The sequence below is a fragment of the Tauraco erythrolophus genome, chromosome 11 (assembly GCF_009769465.1).
Source record: "Tauraco erythrolophus isolate bTauEry1 chromosome 11, bTauEry1.pri, whole genome shotgun sequence".
In the NCBI taxonomy this organism is placed as follows: domain Eukaryota; kingdom Metazoa; phylum Chordata; class Aves; order Musophagiformes; family Musophagidae; genus Tauraco; species Tauraco erythrolophus.
This window is the reverse complement of record NC_141475.1, coordinates 11409641-11426170: the sequence shown is the minus strand read 5'-3', so window position 1 is coordinate 11426170 and position 16530 is coordinate 11409641. Positions and strand designations below refer to the sequence as shown.

The window sequence follows — 16530 nt, the reverse complement described above, 5'->3', positions numbered from 1 at the left end:
TATGTTATGTTTAGATTGAACAGGAATTCATCTATACAGTTCTTTTTGCTGGAGAACATTATGAATTTTTTACTATACTCAGAATGATATATTGACATTATAAAGTTACATTAACTCTTCATAAAGAAAGGTAATCAACTATGTACTTTGTATCCTCTCTTGGTTATAGTGTGCTTCATAGCCAGTTCCTGGACAGGAAGAATAACATTAGCGACCCATATACAGCAATCACAGTAAAGTAACACTTGGGACTACGATAAATGGTTAGAGAGGTCAATAGATTCACTTTTTCAAATTCATACTAAGGGAAAAATCAAGGTGGTTTCTTATAAACTACTGAAAGTTTAAATGAAAAGCAGAAATCATTTATGATTGCTTGCACTAAATAAGTGGTGCTGATTTAAACTGTCATGACTGATTCTTTGGTGATGCATAATCTGCAAGAGAACATTTCATTGTTGCAAACAATATTTCCTGTAACAAAGGCAGAGATCTGCAGTGACAGGGATGTCTAAATTGAGAGGGGTCAAAAACAAAAAAAAGCATTCTTCTGCTGAAAACTTCTTAGCAGCAGATGGACTCTTTTCTTCCTGTCGTAAGTGGCAAGACACTTCTTTTCTATATTGTGCAGAAGTTATCCCAAGTCCTGCGCAGGAAACATAACAAATTAACACGTGCTGCAGAGGGAAAAGTTGAGCTCCAAACAGCAGTTCATTAGAGACCAAGTTGCCTGCTAAGCATTAGGATTCTATATATTGCCATCATAGTTGAAAAGAAGGTTCACACCTTTGAAATTATACCCAGTAATGAAAACTGAACAGAATTGGTATTCCAATTCAGTTGGAGAATATAGATCTTAAGGCCATTTTCAATAAATATTGTTGCTAGCATTAGAAGTGAAATGGTTAATTGGCTGTTCATAGCTAAGTACACAGCCCTGTTAGTCTAATTGCTTCTCATTTACATTAAATGTCTTGTGCCTGAAGAACTTTCAGATTAAAAAAAAAAGTTACTTAAACAGCTCTACCAAAGCATAATCATATTTTCTTTATTACAGAGATAGTTTTACTAGTTAAGGGCTTAGTCTGGCAAGCCTTACTTGTGTGAGTAATCCTTGATGAAGCAAGTAATATTAAGAACATCAGCAGAATTACTTCAGTGAGTAGAAGCTGAATTGGGCTGTAAAATACAGAAACAGTGGTTCATATGTAGGTCAGCCAATTCAGCTGTACCTAGAAATATGGGACTATAGCAATCCAAAAATCTAGAATTACAAGTGCTGATATTATAATGGATTGTTGGCAAATGTGTCAGAAATTCCCTGGAAAGCAAGTAAACCAAGCCATCAATCTTGACTGAATGAGCTAAAGATCAAAAAAAGTTTTAAATGGTGACCTGGGTGCCAAAAATAGTTAGGAGTTAAAAATAATTTTGAAATACCACTGTTAAATTCCCCAAATTGGCATGCAGCTCTTACATAAATTTGAAAACGGGAACATGCCCAAAGCACAAGCAGGCTACAGAAAGCAGGATTGAAACTTAGAATGTCATGAAAAGTTAAAGAGCAGTTAATTAATGGCATAGAAGATATTAAAGGTTGGATTACTAATATCCAGTATGATAAAGGCGATTACACAGAGAGTATATTATCAATGTCTTGCAGGTTTTCAAACAATCTTGGGGATTTAAAATTTTTCCAGACCCGTGTTTGCTAAAGGATGGATTTTCCCCCTCCCCTTTTCATTCCTTTGTTAGATTTCAACTATAATAATAGAACAGTTTCTGAGAACAAAGCTATGCGATTGTTATTTTTGCTGTGTCTGTTAGGAAAAATAAAAGGGCACTGGAGTTCTCTTTCTCAGACGACCCATCTTTGAACTAGGGACCTTTAAATTTGGCAGGTGAAGCAGTTGAAGAAGTGCATTTGTGTTGCTGTTCCTACAGCAATTTGTCCCTGCCAATTTTGACCAGCTTAGAAACTTAAAAAAAATATATCCATTCATATGTGCTTAAGTACAGCAATAAATTCTCCTATGATTCATGCTCTGGATGTACAGCAGATTTGCATGCTGCAGGACATGCTGAGATCAAGCACAGGAACTGAAACAGAGAACCTGCATCTTCTATGCCAGGAAGTAGCTAGACAGGGAAAAGATGACAGATAGAAAGATAATTCAGACTTGTGGTAAAAAAAAAAAACACTGCAACTGAACCGGGAATCGTGCATGGCAGGGAGAGGAACTGGTGGGGAAGTAAATTAGGCAGGGATAAGCAGCAAAGGTGGAAAAGAGACAGAAATAGGCACTGACAGTATTGTTCAGCTTCTTGATGATCAGTGTCCACTCTAATCTATTCCTCTCTGAAGCAAGAAGCATCCCAAGTATATTCCTCCGTCTGTAACCTCTTTGAAATCTGTTACCAAATGACCCAAACAGTTTCGCCAAATCTGTTCCTGTCACCAGGTGATACACTGCCAGCTGTGTTTAATAAGTGTACATCTTCACTTTTGATACTTACATTTGATAATACGTTTGATGATTAGATACATTTGATACAGTTTAGGAAACTATAAAGTGCTAATGACATAGAAGTGTTTTTAGCCTCCACTGCGAACAACAAACACAATCTTAGATTAGTTCAACTTTGAAAAAGAAGGATAAAAATGCCATCTGTGTTTTTACTTACTGTGTTTTAGCAGTTTTCAAAAAAGCACAGATTCTAAAGCAAAAGTTGTAACTGACTACGCTGAACACTCAGCCTGTGATCTGGTCACCTGTTCAACATGACTAGTGACAAAGCTGCTCTGTACTATTACACGTCAGCATAGGTCTCAATTACAGATTTGTTGTCTTCAAAGACTTTGTGCTGTTAAATTTAAAGAATTTTTGCAGTACTGTGATGCAAAAAAAAAATCAGAGTTTTCTGTGTGAGATCTGCAGGACCAGAGAACAGAAGCCAGGTGAAAATTTAGCTGCTTTCTAGTGCAGCTAGATTAAATTGCAGTTACATTTGGAACAGAAGCTGTAAAAGAGTTCCAGCTTTACAGTTATTTTAGGTAGTGTCTGCATCCCAGTCACCTGGTCAGGTAGTGGTAACACAGCTAACTTTGGACTAACCACATATAGCAGTAGTAGTCTAGCATTTGCTATAGCGTAAATTAGCCGATACCGAGCTTTCAGCTGCTAGCTGCAGTATAGGATGTCTTCTGATTGCTTTGATGTGAAACTGTATTATAATTGCTATTTTCGGATTTTTCGTATTTTCCTTTCCAAAGAGGCTGCTCTTAGGTGAAATGTGATCTTGTCTTTGGTTGCCAATAAGAATCAAACTCAACAAATACCCTGTCTTGATCCAGAATGTGTTGTCAGAAAAATAAAAAAAAACATAATTTTTAATTGTGACTTTAAAGGATTATTGTGGCACCCAGTCATGCCTGTAATACCTCTCAGGTGTTCCTGGTCTGCCTGGACTGGATGGCTTGGATGGACTAAAAGGTCAAAAAGGTTCTGCAGGAGCTCCAGGTAAAAAAGGGAAATAGCTATGTGGAACAGAAAATCTTCTCCTAAATGACTGAATGTGCAAGAAATGATGCACATTATTTTGATATTTTCCTTGCCCAGAAGATATAACTTCAGGCTCAGACTAAACTTTCAAACAGAATCTAAAGTATGGCTAATGACACACCTGCAGTTATTCGTGGGGAAAACTTTAAAACTTCCATTACTCATACAGTTTTGTTGGAACCTTTCAAGGCTGTTTATAAAATGAAAATGTTCAGTGCAGATGATTCAAAGTAGAGCCAAGTCTCCAGGTTTTTTATATGTAAAAGATAAAACTAACAAATTAAAAGGAGACTTATGAAATCCCAGCCCCATTAGAGTTCATGGGAGTTGTGCCATAAACTTGAGAGGAACCTGGATTTCACTCATGCTGATCTACTTGCAACTTTCAAAAGGTGCTTTTGAAGTAGCATTAAAAAACAGTGCTCACCACCTATCTAGAGATTACAAATTTATGCTGATAGAAAATTAAATTTAGGACCATGCAATCAGTTTACATTTCAAGTTACAGACAATAATGACACCGTATAAGATAACAGTGAAGAAGAGCATTAAAGCAAAGAGATACATTCTTTGAAAGAGATGAATTAGAGCCAGATTCAACAAAGCTCTATCCAGCTTCCAAGAGAGAACCAGAAAAATAGCACTAGGCAACCCTTGCAAGGAGGAACATCTGCAGCTGATATTTCTATTCTGCACATCTGTATTTGTACTCACTGTAAGCTTTGTGTACATAATTGTTTTCCTATAAAGGTCAAAGTGAAATGGGGCCCCCAGGATACTCAGGAGAACCTGGACCAAAAGGAGACCGAGGTGAACCTGGACGGCCTGGTATTTCTATTCCAGGCCCCCCTGGAGAAAGGGGATTCCCAGGATTCCCAGGTAAGAAAGGGTTTTCTCCTTAGTGGTGCCCTGCAGAGTAAAATGAAGCTCATATAGGCTCTTCCCCTGGTTAGTATGAACATTAATACATATCCAGAAGATTCCCTCTCTAAAAACATGTTGCAATGACATGCTTATGTTTCCTGAGTAGATACAGAGACTGCAGTATTTCTTGTTTATTGTGCTACAGGAGAGGAAAGAATGAGATAGAAAATGTTGGACTTGGACAGACTCAGGGAACTGCTAGGTGGAGTTGCCTCTTGGGAAGAAATTCCTGAAGAAAAAGAGTGCAGGAAATCTGGTAGCCACAGAAATACAGTAAATCTATCAACTATTCTGATGTAAATGCAAGATGGAACCATACTACAAGATTGCTATGATGATTAAAAGCCTTGGTAATACAGGAATTACATAGAAATAGGAAAAAGCAAGTGTTTGAGGAAGGGCCAACTAACAAGGTTAAGAGACTGGAGCGTCTGTCATATGAGGAGAGGCTGAGGGAGTGGGAATTGCTTAGCCTCTAGAAGAAAAGGCTTAGGGAAGGTTTTATCCCTGTGTATAAGCACCTGATGGGAAGGTCACAGAAACAGATTCTTCATAGTGGCATCCAGCGACAGGACAAGAGGCAATAGGTGCAAACTGAGATACAAGATACAATTCTACTTAAATATAAGGAAAAGTTTTGGTTTTCCTGTGAGAGTAATTGAATACAGGAACAAGTTGCCCAGAGAAGTTATGAGGTGTCCGTCCTTGGAGATACTCAAAACCCAGCTGGATGGAGTCCTAGGCAACCTCCTCTAGCTGACCCTGCTTTGAAGAGAGTGTTGGACTAGAAAGTCTCCAAAGGCCCATTCAAGCCTCAGCAATTCTGTGATTAGAAATGACATAAGATTTACTCTACCAAACCTTGCCACAGTGTCACATGACACACAGAAGAAAAACAGCAGAGGTGAATTCTGGTGAGGTGAATTATTCCAAGATGAAGACAGAGTCATTTTGCTCAATTCAGTTACTAGTTTGTGAACTGGAGGAGTCAACAGAATGGGGCTGTTGAGGAAAAAAGAGGAAAAGTTTCATTACACTGCTAGACATAGGATGGGCAAGGCCTCCCATGGTGTACTGTGTTCAGCTTTGACAAATTAGGGAGAGCTCACTAGAGAGTAAATGGAAGGATGAGGTCGAAAACAAGACTGAAGAAACTAGATTTGGGTTTTTTTGTAGAAAAGAGAAGGTAACAAGAGTGCAACACGTGCTAACAAGCTGCGACTATTGGAAATTTTTATGCAGAGGATGGTAACCTGTAACTCTTCCTGCCTGTCACATGTAAGGGCACTAATGTCTTATTTTGCAAAAATCCAGATTACAAATTAGGAAAAAAAATATGTTTACGACTAGTAAGTTCATCTTGTTCACTGAGGTTTTTAGGAAATGGCTGAACTCAGTTTTGTTAGGAACAATCTGTGAATACTTATGTTGTCCCAGGCAGAATGATTTCATAGTTCCCACTCGTCTTACATTTTTACCATTTCTCCCATTGTTAGAATTCAGGAGAAGGCGGCTATTTGGGGCAGTATGCCAATGTGTGATGATGCATTCTTTAGTTTAAGTATATTTGACGGAAAGAATTAAAAATTTTAAAAAGATAACAAGTATTTTCACTTCTACAAGATATCTTCATTAGCCTAATCACTGGTACATTCAGTATACTGAGAGCCTACATTACCTCTGTGACTTCGCATGTTAGCATTCTTTTTGTTAGTAACTTGTTTCTGTAATCTAAAAAAAACTCAGATTTTTTTTTTTTTTTGTAAAATGTGATCCTTTAGGTAGAAGAGGACCTATTGGACCCCCTGGACCTATGGGAAGATCTCGTGATAGTGCTTCTCCTGGTCCTCCAGGTGATCAAGGACCACCTGGTTTTGATGGCATCAGAGGTATTAAAACAAAAAAAATACCAAATTTGATCATGTAAAAAGCCCCTGAGGCTACTAGGAGTCACTGGGTTGCTGTCTGTGGAACAACATATAAAAGTACATAGGGAACAAAGCAACCAATCAATACCTCAGTGGACACACAGAGAAGTGAACACTGCATAGATCATCAGAGCTCCAGATTCAGTTTTCTGGCCTGTGTGGTAGTTATGTACAAGTCCTGTGGAAATTGAGATATGTTGTAGCGGCAGAAGCAAACAGAAATAAGATTACCCGCCTCTCTTCCTAGCAAGAAGGATAAAACACATTGTCCAGAAGCCTGCTGTTGTTGGTAAACACACAAAAAGCTTGCCAATCTAAATCGAGCCCTGGAAAAGCTCAAGCTGGTGACTCTTTTGTACGCGTTTACATAGACCTCACTTCTATTACAAGCGGGGGTTGCCAAGGGATCCAGTCAAGTCCTATAGATTCTGGTCCTCAAATGGCACTCTTTCAAGTTGTTCTGATCCCTTACATTATGATCTGAACCCTTCCTTACCAGTACGAAGACTTCTTACTGGGAAATAGAGGATGGAGATTGGAAGGGTAAGCAATACTGTAATAAATCTAGAGAGACAGTGTCTCAATGCATGTAACATTAACTTCCTGCCTTTTGCTTGCACAGAATCCATGTAGTGTTGGGAGCTATTCCTATTATTGTCTTCCTCACAATGCCTTGGACGAAGGCTAATGCTAATATTACCAAAAACATGCAAGAGCTGTCCTGTGTCCCAGGGAAAAACCCAAAAGCAAAAACCCAATAAAACATGGCTATTTTTAAATGTTTATGGTTCATGCATATATTAAGAATAAAGTTATTTTACCATAGGTCAGCCTGGGAATCCTGGTCCTCCTGGAGAGACTATCTTCGTGCGAGGAGATCCAGGTGATATCGGTATTCGAGGGGCACCAGGTAATCCTGGGCAGCGAGGGCAACAAGGAGCCAGAGGTCTTCCAGGGAACCAAGGAAGAGGAGGCCCAAAGGGTATGAGCTGAGGTTTTTTTACTAGCGTGTGCACTTATGCCCAGCCCTGTGCAACTAAGCCTTGTGCAAAGGGGATTGCCTTCGGAGACTGAGCCAGACAGAAGGGGTAGGCTGGACATTTCATAGCTCTGCCCATAGGGCTTGGGTGGAAAGTCAGAGCAGAGCCAGATTCGCATGTACTGCTTCCAGCAACTTGTTGGAAGACGCCACTGCCAACCTGAGAATGCGGCAGTAAAGCTTTTGAGCCTGCCAGATAAAGCAAACCTTGACCTCTCTGCAAGGGTCTTGAGAAACTATGGAAGATGCAGATGTGTTTGAACTAACAGAGTCTCACATCTGCCCCACATCAAGAGCTTTGGGCTTTCAACAGATTCTTTCATTTGAAAACAGGGATCTAGATACTCTGCTTCTTCCACACACTGTAGAAAAGTCCTGTCTACACTAATGCCTTCTAATCTCTACAAAAAGTAAAGTCTTAAATTTTAATTCAGTTCGAGACCAAGGAGAGAAAAGGAAAATATGCTTTTCTTTCTGGGAAACAACAGATTTGAGCTCTCCCAAGCATTTTTTTGTTACTCAAGCAGCCAGACTTCATCTTATTTATGTGTTCACCTTCTCAGAATGCAACCACGTGTAACTGCACAACTGTTTTCTTTCCAGGTCCTATGGGAATCCATGGCCCACAGGGTCCACCTGGTGCTATAGGACATCCAGGAGACCAAGGTTTTCAAGGAATACCTGGTCCCAGAGGTCCCACAGGTACTTATAGCATGCTGCTCATTGTCATTCAATTGTAACCATGATCTTTCTATTCATATATAGTCTTACTAACATTTACTTGCATACAGACAATTTAACAGTCTCAGGAAAAAACCCATAACTTTCTCATCTGAGTTGTGTAAAAATTTCTGAACTATGTATTTGTTTGTAATGTCACCTCATGTAATTGATTTCAGTTCTCATTCTAGTCTTTACTCTAATTTACATGCCTGAAACTTCTTTCCACCTGCACCACAATGGTCGCAATCTGCTTTCCATTTTTCAAATCCTTCAGGTTTCATAGGTAAGTTCATTACTATTGATTATTGCTCTTTTCATATGGGCTTCCTTCTGTATAGATACATTCCACTCTTATTAGAGGGTATTCTTGGCTTGGCTGCTAGCAATAGATACTGCTACAAAAGTTCTAATCGATTTTTCACATAAATAGCTAGCACTCCCAAGCAGACCAATATCATGATGATGCTACATTGACATCATAGCATGAGACTTCTCAATTAGACTTGTAAAACATACTCGTTTCAAGTTATCATTTTGGGTTTTGGTTGTCACACAAGATGCTTTCTAACCAAAAACTTAGCGAAAACTTGAATCCTAACACTGGATTACTACAAACACTGAACTTTTAATCTGACTGATTGATCGGATCCAGATTTTGCACCAAAATGCAAATAGCCAGTAGTTCTCAGTAACTTATAGAATACATAGAATGTGGCCATTCTTTATTATTATAGTTATTTTAAATTGATATTGTGGGTTAGCTTTTTTGGCAGGTTTATGATGGTTTTGCAGCCATAGAATAGACAAAGTACTGTGAATCTTCACATGTTCACAGGTGGTTTTGCTGAAGTTGGGTAAACTTCAGGCTTTAACTCAAATCGGTTTGGGGCACATTAAGACAGAAACTGAACACCAAATACTTGAAAAATATCAGCTAGCATACACTTGCTAACACATGCTTGCCATCCTGTTAAATGCTGGGCTAAAAGACTAAGAGAAAAATTAAAAGCATCAAGATTTTAAAATATTTAAAGTATACAATTGAATACCAAATGCAGCTAACAGTTATGCTGATTTTTCACATGGGAACTATCAACCAATCTTCTGTCTAATTTACTTTCCTGTTACACATTCCAGGTGATCCTGGTGAACCAGGAAAAATAGATGATTCATGCCCTGCAATCCCAGGGCTTCCTGGGGAAGCAGGCCAAAGAGGAGACGATGGCTCTGTAGGATTACCAGGGCCAATAGGCCACCCTGGACCCCAAGGTAAGCTTGTGTTTTGAAAGCTTAGATGTCTATTTTAGCCATGTAGACAACAAATTGAAAAGGGTCAGAGCGTCAGTTACTTCTCTCTGTTTTACCCTGTCTCTTCCCCTAAAACAGTTATTAACAGTCTCCAGAAACATGTAGTGGGCTGGTTAACGCTGAGGATGATGGATCAATATAGCTGAACCAGGCTGCTTGAGCCTGCCCGCACTTCTTTCCCTTTACCTAGGGCAGGGAAGGCAAAAGCATCAGGCATTGTTAAGAAAGGATTCTTCAAACGGTATTTTTCCTTTTTACCACCAAATGAAATCACAATGCCTCAAACCACCCCTGTGGTTTAGACAGGTTATGTTTGGAGGGTGTTAAAAATATACATGCTTTAAAATTTAGCAATAATGAATCACAAAGCTCTGCTAACCAAAGTCCTAAAAGGACACTGAAGTCGGAGAGGCAGCTATGATAGCACTTTTTATCCCTTAGAACATAAAAAAGTTTTCACAAAAGAAAACTGATCAAAGAGATCTTAAAAAGTGATGAAAGGACTGAAACATTCTTCTGATAAATAAAAAGAAAACAAGGGTGATGCTGGTACTGATCATTCCAACAGAGTGACCATCTTCATAGAAACCCAGCATAGCATGCCTCTGTAGCGTCTTCAGTTTAGATTGTGTCTAAATGTGGTGTCTTCAGTTTAGATAGTGGAACATTCCTACTTGGAATATTGTGGATATTTCCTACTGGGGAAACCAAAGTTTGTTGCAGTGGTTGCACTGGACGTCCAATGTCTCTAGAGAGAAAATCCATTCTGTTCAGTAGTCATTCCCCTCATGAAAGCGAACACAAGGCAATTTTTAGTGAACTATCTGGTTTTCTGTATCTTAACTGATTTGCCAACTAGAAGGTGTTTCTGGGGTTGAATTGCTGTGTTTCCATTAAATATGTCACTAGAACAGTTTCTGTAAAACCAGATGATACAAGGATACATACTTACACTGGTTTTATGAAAGAAACACTTAATAATGCTTTTCCTTTCATTAAGATAGCAGATATCCAATTTTCTCCTGGCTTGGAAGGCAAACTGGAGGCTTTACTGGCAAAAGCAATTACTACAACTTCAGTGTACTTGAGCTTTGGCAAAATAACTATGCAACCAACATTGAAAACTGTTAAATGATTTTGACTGGCTTAGATTTTCTAAATGGATATAGTAAAAAGTACCATGAGGAAATTTTGAATGTTGTGATATAACCTTGAATTACTCAGTCTGCAGGTTAAATAGGAAAATTTGCAAGGAGTGAAATACACACCATTAATGACAAACAACTGTGGTGCTAGAGAAACGTACTCATCTGAAACCTGTTCTTTACCAAAAGAGGAAAAACACTGCTGAGTGCAGAAATAGCTGACAAGTGTAACTTCCTTCAATTCAGATTATGTTTATAAAGTAGGCAGTGAAGAGGACCATCACTGTCTGTGCCCTGCATATGAGATGTATCTTTTACTGTTAAGGCCACGCCTCGTTATCTGTTAGTGTACAAAAATGCACGTACATATGAGAAATATAAAAAGGTGAGGCCACCAGGAGCCTAAAAATGTCTTTACATTTTTACATTTACATACATGGTAAAAAAGTTTTTTACCATGAGAGTTGTAGAACACTGGAACAGGTTGCCCAGAGGGGTGGTGGATGCTCCATCCCTGGAGACGTTCAAGGCCAGGTTGGATGAGGCCCTGAGCAACCTGATCTAGTTGGAGATATCCCTGTTCCTTGCAGGGGGGTTGGACTAGATGACCTTTGAAGGTCCCTTCCAGCCCTAACCATTCTATGATTCTATGATTTACCCTTCCCTGCTGGTTGGAGTCTGATTCTGCACTCCCTCCCTGTTCTGTAAGTGCTCCAATACATGCATTGCTTCACAGGAGGTTCAGTACATGTTTAAGGACTTTGCTGAATTGGGTCCTAAAAGATGAAGGCCTGCCATAGGATGAGTGCTAACTCATTACAAGGTACAGATATTGATGGCAATTTTGCAAGAGGCTTGTCATGATCGTGTTTGTTAGTACTTTCATTTCAACTGTAAATCACACAAGTTTTGTAGAGAAGACGTAAAATCTTATCAGCAGTTGCTGTTACTGAAGTCGTGCCTCTGAGCTACTACTGTGGTCACAAGGTGACTACGTTGTCAAGAGAGTTCCTGGCAGAAAGCAGTTCTGCACCTCTGTCCTGAAGCGTCATTTCTTGGTGGTGTCAGTTCTGCTGACTGGCCCTTTGCATGGTGTGCATGTTTGGACAATGTGTAACCTTTAAATGCAGCCATATGAAGGGAAATACTTTGTATTTGATCTAGGAAGAAAAGGTGAAGAAGGGTCATGTGGCCTGCCAGGTCAAGATGGGTTACCTGGGGCATCTGGACCACCAGGTGACCAAGGGCATATAGGAGAGCACGGATATGCTGGGCCACAAGGTAAGAATGGAACATTCTTGGAGGAGAGATGTATGAGATGATGTACAGACTAAGCTTTCTCTCTACTCCCCCAATTCACACATGGGTACATCTACCTCTAGCCTGAGATACCGTGGCACTTCTTTCCCCCTCTCAGTTCAAGCACTGATAATGACATTTGTGAATGATTTCATAACACATAAGACGACCTATCGGAAGAAAATTTATCTTGGCATCCATTATTAACCAGAAAGGCAATTAACCACGCGTGCTTAAACACCATATATCAACAGGTATGCATTTCGGAATCAGGGCTAATGGTGCAACTGTCTGTGAGTAATTAAAATTGTATTTTAACTGTGACTGCTGCTTAATAAATTAATGGTTTAATACATACATGAGGAAAGGGCATCAACTGTTACTGCAGGGATTAAAATTCAGTCCAGGCAAGTCATCCTAGTAAGTCTGGGAACCACCTCAGTTCATTTCTTAATCCATACAGGACAGAGGCACAACAGAAAAGCCAACTGTCAGGCATTCAGTGCAATCTACTTCATTTCTCTCCCCTAAGAAGGATCACATGAGTCTACTGGTGTCTTTATTGTCTGTGACAAGCTGTGAAGTTGTATTATATTCAGTCTGGAACCCCTTACTGAACACTTAAATATAGTAAAAGTTCATACTAGCTGTGTGTTCATACAAGTAAATTTCTTTTACCTTTTCTCCTATGTGTTAAGGTCCACCTGGCCAGACTGGTATCCCAGGACCACCAGGCCCCCATATTAGATCTGCAAGTGGATTCTTGCTCGTCCTTCACAGTCAGTCAGACAGAGAACCACTCTGTCCACAGGGTATGCCAAAATTATGGACTGGCTATAGTCTGCTGTACCTGGAAGGACAGGAGAAAGCGCATAATCAAGATCTTGGTATGTACGCTGGTACATAATTGCTCTCTAGTTAAGGTCAAATAAGGTGTGATCTATACAATGAAAGACAAGTCAAAATGCAGCACACTATAGGATCATCAATTACTTCTTTTCTACAGACTCAAAACTAATTGACACGGATTATAACGAACTTGGTTATGCTGCCCTGTTATGTGACCTATTTAAAATGGCTTTCTGCTGTTAATGCAGTTGAATGAAAAAAGTATTTCTACCTCGCAGTAATTTTGAATAGAAGTTGGAGAGATGAGTGGTTTATTTCACTCATCCTGGCTAGTCATTTCAGGCTGTCTTTGAACTCACTGGAGGGATTTTCCTAGATCAGGAATCTCATTTGGTGACTCTGAAATAACTCCCTGGAGGATCTGCTCCTTTTGACTAGAGACAGCTTGGGAAAAAGAGCTGATTAAGTTTGGTGGTTTCAGCTGGATAGCATAAGCAAGCTCTACAAATAAAAGTATGCTTTGTGTGTAGCACAGAATTGCGAGCTTTTAAGAGTCAGAAGCTAATGTTTTTTGGAAAAGATAGAGCAAAATTTCACCCAATGACAGCTCCTTTTGGTGTCGGGTCGTTTCTTCTGTGTCTTCTACAATTCTGACTAAAATTAGGTGTCTAAATAAGCCGCCTGACTACAGCCTGAGAAACTGACTGGCAGCAATTTGCACAGAAGAAATTTCCTAAATTCTTTTGAGTTGTTATACAAGAGGCAGAGAAGCCTCCTAGGAGGAAGGATCAAGGACCTAATAAGCTGGACAAAAAAGAAGTGTTTAAAAGAGCAATAAAAAGATATTTTTAGAACAGCAGTGTTGTTTTGAAATGTTTTCACTATTGTGTGTTTGGCATTCCCCAGGAGAGCCAGTTGGTAACAGAATGCCTTATAACAGCAGTGGAAATGAGATTCAAAGAAAATAAAGTCCTTGTTTCCTGTGACCAGAGTGCTCTTTTGCAGGCATCTTCCTTACTCAGGCTACTCCAGATCCTTTATTAGTACTGGAATGGAATGTTATCAGTGATAAACAAAACTGGCTTCTGAGTAGACACCACATGTCTGTAAAGAAGGCATTAGGGTTTGGGGGCATTACAGAAGTAATACATGACACACAAAGTTCAAGGCAGAACATATATGCAGCGATTATTATTGTTAACTAAATAGGTCATCGTGACACTATTCGATATTCAGTTCTGGAAGAACTTCACCTCTGAAGCATGCTGAAGTGTGCACTAGTCACTTCTTAATTCCCACTGATGTCTGCCTGATGAGAATTTTGCAGGACTGGCTCTGCAAAATCCCTCAATCCTTTTATTTCACTTTGAGAATCTGTGAAACCTTTCTAGAATGCAATAGAACAGCTGCTGAGATTTCAGCTTAATGCACTGGTAGCAATGGCTTGTCATACTTCACAAAAACGTTCTATTTATCAGCATTGACGTTTGGTTTCTCACTGCTCCTAACGAGTTTGTAAATAGCTAATCTCCTTTTAAACCAGCCGCCACCTCTTGCCTGATTTATTTTTCAGTGTTGGCACAGCTAAGAAATTTGTTATCATAACTGTTTCCCATGGTGACAAACTACATCATGTTTAAATACTGGATTGTAATGTGATTAAATATTATTTGGTCAAAGGAAGATACTTACTGGTAAAAAAAGTTTCTGTTTTCAATATAACTAGCCGTTTTGGTAAAGAGCCTGGGAGGTGTAAGATCTGTGAATTGTGTAACTTCTGTTAAGATACATAGTTTTGCAGCAACTGTTGGCCAGAATACTATTTTCAACTTACCTAGAAAGAAGCGGAGTAACTTTCATCCTTTGTTACTGTTTTTAGGTCTGGCAGGATCTTGTCTTCCTGTGTTTAATACCATGCCCTTTGCTTACTGCAATATCAACCAAGTTTGTTACTACGCCAGTCGAAACGATAAGTCTTACTGGCTGTCAAGTGCTGCTCCTTTACCAATGACACCACTCTCTGAAGAAGAAATACAACCTTATATAAGCAGATGTGCTGTATGTGAGGCCCCAGCCCAAGCGGTAGCAGTTCACAGCCAGGATCAGTCAATTCCTCCCTGCCCAGCAAACTGGAGGAGCCTTTGGATAGGATATTCTTTTTTGATGGTAAGAGTTGGGGCACATGATCATATACATGCGTTTCTTTCCTACAAAGATTTTTTTGTGTGTGTTCTAAATGTTCAAAGGTTTTTAGCTCTGAAAAGTAAACTATCCAACGTCTAGCAAACATTAAAAAGGAAAATTCACTAGAAGAAACAAGGGTTAGTTCCAAGTTGCAGAACCTGACTGTAGCTATATATACACTAAAGTCATAGCCTTAAGCTACACGTTTCTTAAAATTATGAAGATTTTGCTTGCTCGTCTTTAACAAACAATGGGATTTTCATGTACCAAGACACTTTTCAGAATTAGAGCTCCAGGTCTTTTTAGTGCCATCCTCTAGTTACATTTGCAGCAGTTTAGATAACAGCATCATTTAGAATCAACCTGGATTATTCTTTTCTTCAGTTTGATAAATACCAGAAAAATAAGTGAGCTGGCTCCAGACTTTTGAGATTAACTCATTACAGAGCAAATTTTGTCCAGCAAAGGAAGCTTACTCCAACTTCAGATCACCAAAAATAGTACCGTTAAAAGCAAATAAAGTCAGAAGGAGACAGATGAACATAATTCACCTATTCTTCATGCACAGTTACCAAGTTCTTTCATTTTTCTTTTCAGCACACTGGATCTGGTGATCAGGGTGGTGGACAGTCCCTTATGTCACCTGGAAGTTGCCTAGAAGACTTCAGATCAGCGCCATTCATTGAATGCCAGGGTCAGCGCGGAACATGCCAATTTTTTGCTAATGAATACAGTTTCTGGCTAACAACCGTGATGCCTGAACTGCAGTTTGCGTCAGCCCCGCTGTCAGGAACTCTTAAAGAAGGACAAGAGCAGAGGAAAAAAATCAGTAGATGCCAGGTATGCCTGAAGCATGGCTAACAAGCAAAAGAAAACTGAACAGTTGGACTAAGACTTGCATAAGGATGAACAACATGCTAAAGGTTTAAACAGTATTTAATATTAGAATATATTTGAAAGTGTGCAGCACTGTTCTTTTTGTTTGAATGGATATAAAACTGAAAGATGAAAGATCTGTGAACATCATCCACCCATGTACACACATCTACAGGTAGTAAAATCTAGTATAAACAACTTAATTCAAAAAAATGAAAACTCTGTCACATTGGAGTCCACTGCCATAATACACAGATAACAAGGTGAGCCTGATTTAAGTCAGGAATACCAAGGAAACCAGACCTGTTGTGCAAGACAATGGGTTTCCTGTTCAAAATGGCATTTAACACAGGAAGAGCATGTGCATTTATATGGCATATCATAAATACTGATCCGTATAGATACAGATGTGCAAACATACAAATGTCTTAAAGCCCTATAGCTGAGTTTCCCAAGCTAAAGAAACCTGCATATGCTGCTTCTGAGGGAAGGGGAAAATGTAATTGTTAAATAAACTTCATAATAAAAACAACAAAGATCAAGGTCTTTTACCATTTGGTACTGAACCAAACTGCAAAAGAACTGTTAATGGGACTTTCATAAGCCACAAAAAGTTGCAAATCGGTTTAACAGTAAATTATATAAGTAAGAATGTAAAATCAGGTGAGGTAACGAATCCTTAAAAAGCTGTA

General features: G+C 39.2%; 1 protein-coding gene across 1 annotated transcript in view; it reads left to right on the top strand.

Moving 5' to 3' along the window:
- The window catches only part of COL4A4 (collagen type IV alpha 4 chain), a 66631-nt gene extending 50808 nt beyond the window's left edge, over positions 1–15823 (top strand). Inside the window, exons 37-46 of the mRNA XM_086618005.1 lie at positions 3450–3521; positions 4314–4442; positions 6269–6376; positions 7242–7397; positions 8058–8156; positions 9315–9446; positions 11795–11911; positions 12628–12816; positions 14658–14944; positions 15560–15823. Of these exons, the coding sequence (XP_086474131.1) occupies positions 3450–3521; positions 4314–4442; positions 6269–6376; positions 7242–7397; positions 8058–8156; positions 9315–9446; positions 11795–11911; positions 12628–12816; positions 14658–14944; positions 15560–15823 (1553 nt within the window). The remainder of the gene's footprint in view (positions 1–3449; positions 3522–4313; positions 4443–6268; positions 6377–7241; positions 7398–8057; positions 8157–9314; positions 9447–11794; positions 11912–12627; positions 12817–14657; positions 14945–15559) is intronic.
- Positions 15824–16530: the final 707 nt, after the last annotated feature.